Source organism: Equus asinus, chromosome 7 (genome assembly GCF_041296235.1).
Source record: "Equus asinus isolate D_3611 breed Donkey chromosome 7, EquAss-T2T_v2, whole genome shotgun sequence".
In the NCBI taxonomy this organism is placed as follows: domain Eukaryota; kingdom Metazoa; phylum Chordata; class Mammalia; order Perissodactyla; family Equidae; genus Equus; species Equus asinus.
Window position 1 is genome coordinate 25,800,536 of NC_091796.1, and position 6,117 is coordinate 25,806,652.

At 37.5% G+C, this 6,117-nt stretch overlaps 1 protein-coding gene across 1 annotated transcript in view; it reads left to right on the plus strand.

The window, feature by feature from the left end:
* ACAA2 (acetyl-CoA acyltransferase 2) overlaps positions 1 to 5,300 on the plus strand; it is a 31,093-nt gene extending 25,793 nt beyond the window's left edge. The window contains exons 8-10 of the mRNA XM_014846337.3: positions 1,428 to 1,498; positions 3,476 to 3,630; positions 4,883 to 5,300. Of these exons, the coding sequence (XP_014701823.1) occupies positions 1,428 to 1,498; positions 3,476 to 3,630; positions 4,883 to 4,967 (311 nt within the window). The 3' untranslated portion in view covers positions 4,968 to 5,300. The remainder of the gene's footprint in view (positions 1 to 1,427; positions 1,499 to 3,475; positions 3,631 to 4,882) is intronic.
* The last annotated feature ends 817 nt before the right edge of the window (positions 5,301 to 6,117 follow it).

Genomic DNA, 6,117 nt, shown 5'->3' on the forward strand with positions numbered 1-6,117 from the left:
AACAGCCCAAAAAGGTGCCTGAGGTCACACAGCTATTTAGTGGTAGGAGCAGGACTAGAACTAAGGTCTCCTTTTCCCAACAAGAATACTATACCTTTCTGAGTCCCAGTAAGTAGCAGAGTGGTATGGGAACTGTCCTTTAAAAATCAAGTTGTGGTCTAGCATATTGTTACAACCGACTGTGTTGAGTTAGAGTTAACATGAACACATTGAGTCATGCTGATGGTGGTTATGAGGACCGGGAAGTGTGTACCATGGTTTTATACCCTCAGCTTTTAGTTCTGTGTATCTTTGACCCCTGTAGGATACTTCATCCCCTAACCATGCTTGATAACTGATGCTCTACTATTGATTAGCCATTGCGTTTTCATGTCTCAGAGATACAAAGAGAATCTGGAATTAGATTCTGTACTGAGTCAGTAGCCAGCAAACTGGTGCTTTAAATTGAAAAGTATTTGGATGGCCCTACCAATCAGCAGACTATTGTCCAAAGAACGTTTTAACTAGGTGACAAAATAAATTGCATTATATTTAGATTGCGTTATACTTTTCTTTTAAAGATTGATTTCCCATTTACCTTAGGTATGTTTGTGAAACTTATTACAGAATATTGGACTACTTGAATTCAACAGAACATACCGTGTATTTTTCTTTTTAGACAGTTATGGCAATTTCATTCTCTAAGAACAGATAGAGAAGTAAATAATCATACCTAGCCAGATTTTTTACCTTCTGGGGAAAAAAAATCTATTTACTTAAAAATTGTGAGCAATATTAAACTGTTATTGGGGATCATCAGGAATCTAGGAGCTAAAGTTTCAGAAGTCTTACTAAGTGGATTTGCATTTCTTCAGTGGGGGTTATGTTTTATTTAAATTCTCTGCCTGCCATTGGAGTTAGAAAGGTCTCCTTGCCTCAGATATCTTTTCCCTAAAGGGCCTCATAGCTTCCTGTCTTGCTTTGCCTGTATAGAGATACTGCTGCTGTTTGTTGCCTTGTGTCCAGATGGGCCTGAAAATTCAATCTGTAGCCACATTCACTTCTATACTAGAAATGCATGTGATTTGTATCCCAGGACAGCACTCAGTCTGCCTTCTCATTTGGTATTATATCTATAAATGAGTGCAAAATTCCGTATATGACTCCTTTGGCTCTTTGAATTCTTAAAGCCATTTATAGTAGAACTTTTCAAGTAAGTCTCTCATCTGCAGTTTGAATACATATACAGCTTTTCACCTTGGTCCCATTTTCTGTTTCTTTATTGTCACATCATTGTGACATTGATAGCAGTGATGGTATGCTATCAAGGCAGCAAGATTTGTGGCTACTAACAACTGTCACATTATTTCCTCCTTACTTGCCTGTTTAGTAAAGAAGGAGAAATTTGATACTTAAATACAAGATGAAATTGATTTTTGTTCTTATAGGTCCTGTCCCTGCTATCAATGGGGCACTGAAGAAAACAGGGCTAAGTCTTAAGGACATGGATTTGGTAGAGGTAAGTGTTCTACTTTGTTACAATATCAATAAAGCACCAACTTCTGTAGCATAAATGGCTTTAGTCGGGTCTTTTATAGCTCTTTTTGTTTTAGTACGCTAAGCCTTTTCCAAGTGATGTGCATCTAAATAAGTATCACTTTCATTATATGCCTTTGTTGGTACTTTTCCCTACCTGATTAAAATGCTTTATTTATATTTGAATAATTAAAGCAGCCTGATTTCTCCCACTAAAGTATAAATTCCTGGAGACTTCTTAGGACCTTATAAGACTCTATTATATTTTAGAGTATTAATGTGCTCGTTGAATTGAATTGAATATTATGTAAGGTAAATGAAAAGTAAGTAACTTATTTTACCCATTAAAGTGAAAAAATACAAGTAAAAGAATTGACCTAATAGAAAAACAATATCTGGTGCCAAATTTGGAAGTTTCTTGCCCTCCCTGCAAGTTAAACATCCCCCCACCCCCCAAACGTACCCTTTTACACCGTAGTTGTGGCTTGTTTGGGGACACACCTATCCTAATTTTTGGCATTGGACACTTAAATTTATTGGTAGAGTGATTTTGTTTTTTAATATTGGTTTAGAACAAAGGCATCTTAAGTATTTAGATATCTTAAGTAAAAGAGTGGGTGGAGAAGAAAATACTTGAAGATGGACTATATACATTCTGCATTTGGGGAGTATTTGAAAATTTTAGGTAATTAAGCATATGCTGCTTGATATTGGGAAATAACTAATATAACAAAGAAAATCTCTCTATTTAATTGATAAAGAAGGGACCTTTTCACTCTAGGCACATACATGATTTCTTCTGTGGTTATCTCTCACCCAGGAAACCATGGTGTCAGACAAATGGTTTATCCTTGAATCTCTTCTTCCATTCTTAGGCAATCAACAGTTCAGAGCCTTAGGAGGGCTACTTAATTACCATATTTGTATTAGCAAATAGGACCACTAAATTTCTGACTTTAGATTTCACACTTTAAACTCCGTTGAAATATATCAGCTCTACAGAGCTGTTTATAATCATTTACAGATGTATAAATACACAAGGACATAGCTCTCAACACCCTGATGTGATTGTCTTTGGGGTGTTTGATGATCATGCGGTGGTTTTTCCTAGGTTCAGAAGCCTAATTTCACAACATATTCTAGGTCTCTTAGTACCTCCTTGAGCATGACTATATAAAGTAGAAAAATAATGTCGGATCTAAGGACAAATAAGGCAGCATTTGGGAGAGCACAAACATAGTAGCACAAGACTGCATTTTGATCCCAACTCTGTAAAAGTTACCCTTCTTAAAATCTGTTTCTTTTCTATAAAATTCCCCAGCTAAGATCCTATGAAAATATAGCGCTATAAACTTGAGGGAAGGTAATTCTCATAGCCAGCCTTGTCAAGTATAATACAACAATCTGATACTTTTCACTTCTGCCACATTTCTTCATTGTCTATCAGTCTCTTCTTGGAAGTATGGCTGGTAGCACTGGGTAATAATAATAATAATAGCAACCATTTCTTGAGTACTTGCCATGTGTCAGGTAATACACAAGACACTTAATACCCATGATTTCATTTAACTTTGACAGCACGTTTTACTGTTAAGGAACCTTTATTGTCGAGAGAGTTTAAAGAACATGCATACAGCTAAGATCTGAACTGTCCATCTATCTCCAGAACCTATGGGTTTTCTACAGTATCCCACTGCCTCTAGTAGGTATCCATTTATAATATTACTGAGGATTTCTTTTCTCTGAGGGCTACACTTAAAGTATTATTTAGTAAATAAACCCATTTTCAAACCTGGTATCTTTACAAAGAACGATTGAAAATAAATTAAAATAACCTTTCAAGGTAATTTAAATAGGAAAAAAAACAGCAAAATTAGCTATCAATAGGACTAGACAATTCTCATTTAAAAATCGTTTTGTGAATAAGGATTTTTTAATTAGTGTTTCGATTGTTTTTAAGGTGAATGAAGCTTTTGCTCCCCAGTACTTGGCAGTTGAGAAGAGTTTGAATCTTGACCCAAGTAAAGCCAATGTGAATGGAGGAGCCATCGCTTTGGGTCACCCATTGGGAGGATCTGGATCAAGAATTACCGCACACCTGGTTCATGAATTAAGGTGCTTGCTAGAAATTGCTGCATTTCAGATTTGCTGTCTTTTGTAGAAATGCATGGGTTTAGGTTTCCCCAGTACAATTCAACATTCTTCATTCTTCCTCAGATCCCCCTGCACTGCTTCTCACGAGGAATAAGTTATTTGGGCACCCCTTTTCAGCTGGCCTTATAGATGACTTAGTTGACTGGTTAGCAGCTCTGCTCTTGGATTGCAAGCTCTTTCTCACATTTGCTGCATGCTCAGTGTAGCCGCTCAGCACATGCTCACCAAGGGCTAGCCTGCGTCTGGCCCATCCCTGGTGCTGGTGCACAGCAGTAAGCAAATAATGATGGCCTGGTTCTCGTGGCACTTGCACTCTAGTGCCAGTTACAGGAGTAAGATAAAATTACTTAAGGAAACAAAAAACTGAGAGGGTTCTCATCTAGATGCTGTCATTTAAGAAACCTAAGCAAACTGGCCATGAGTCTGGGCTGTTTTTCCTTCACTGTTTCCAGGGTTGTAGGAGGAGCCTTCTGTGTGTTTGATACTTCTCAGTTTTGAGAGAAGAGCTCCTCCTTATGGTACTGTGTATTTTGGACCATTTTGCTCTATTAGGAAAATTGCAAACAAACCAAATATGTCAGGCCAAAAAGTCATGCTCCCTGTTAGGTTAAAGTAAATGGGATTCTTATTTCACATAATGATTCATTCAGTTGAAATGCGTGATTGACATGCACAAAAATAATTCCTGGGTGGTTTTCTCAAGGTCATTCTATCAGGACTGAGGAATGAGAACAGATGGTACTACACCAAAGGAGTCTAATTTTCATGAAAGGGACATGAAATGTTTCTAAATTATCTACCCTTTCACGTGGACAAACTTCACTAATTACACTTATTCTAAGGTGCCATAAAAATATAAAACCATATAAATCAGAGGGACTGAATGTTTACTCCCCCTTCCTCAAGCTCCTGTCTATACCAGTTACCTTCTGTCCTCACTCCTTTCTTACAGCACACCTTAGCTTGTATGTTGGTTTCAGCCTCTCCTTTCTGTGTTACTGCTTTTTTTTAAAATAAAAATAGCTAGCTTTCCAAATTCTTTCTCCTATCGTGACTATATACCAATATTCAGGTTTGGGGAAAAGATTGAGACAATGAGCTGAATAAGAATGCATAATGCAAATGTGATCATTATTATTTCTATTTAATGATGTCTAATTAATTCTGTTAATTCTTTATTCAAGTAGATTTTAGCTACTGCTTTCTTTCTTAGGCGTCGAGGTGGAAAATATGCTGTTGGATCGGCTTGCATTGGAGGTGGCCAAGGTATTGCCGTCATCATTGAGAACACAGCCTGAGGAGAGCACGGAGCCCGCTGTGGCCCACTCTTACTTTACTTGGCCAGGCCACAGTAAAACAGGTGACCTTCAGAGCAGCTGCAAAACCAGCCATACTCCGCCACTGAAAGTGACTGAGTTTGATCTAGGGATGGCAGGGCAAAGATGCATTTATCATGAATAAGAGCCCATACCACAATAGGTTCTCTCGAATTTGCACCAAATATGATGTATTTCTGAACTAAAATCCAGCTATAGAACGCCTTAAAAGGAATCGTATCCTTGCCAAATAACCACCACTTATGCCTTAGATAATGATTGCAAGGAAATTGAATAAATACTGCCTTAACTTCAGCTGATCTTTTCCTGTCATTTCTTGTATTTTTTAAACATCTTTAATTGAGGTAAAATATACATAAAATTTAACATCTTCACCATTTTTAAGTGTACAATTCAGTGGCATTAAATACATTCACATTGTTGTGCAACCATCACCACCATCCGTCTCCAGAACTCTTTTCATCTTGCAAAACTGAAAGTCTGTACCCATTAAACAACAACTCCCCCATTCTTCCCTTCTCCCAGCCCCTGATAATTACCATTCTACTTTCCGTCTCTGTGAATTTGACTACTCTAGGAACCTCATATAAGTGGAATCATACAGGATTTGTCCTTTTGTGACTTGCTTATTTCACTTTGCATAATGTCCTTAAGCATTATGGACATCCATGTTGTGGCATGTGTCAGAATTTCCTTCTTTTTTGAGGCTTAATAATATTCCATTGTATGTGTATATACCACATTTTGTCTATCCTTTCATCCATCAATGGATATTTGGGTTGCTTCCACCTCTTGGCTATGGTGAATAAGGCTGCTAAAAATGGGTGTATGCATATCTGTTCATGGCCTTGCTTTCAGCTCTTTTGGGTTCATATCCAAAAGTGGAATTGCTGGAGCATATGGTAATTTTATTTTTAATATTTCAAGGAATTGCCACACTGTTTTCCATAGCAGCTGCACCATTTTACACTCCCACCAACAGTGCACAAGGATTTTAATTTTTCCACATCCTTGCCAATACTTGCTGTTTTCTGTTTGTTTTTTATAGTAGCCATCCTATTGGGTGTGGGGTGACACTTCATTGTGGTTTGAGTTGCATTTCCCTAATTGT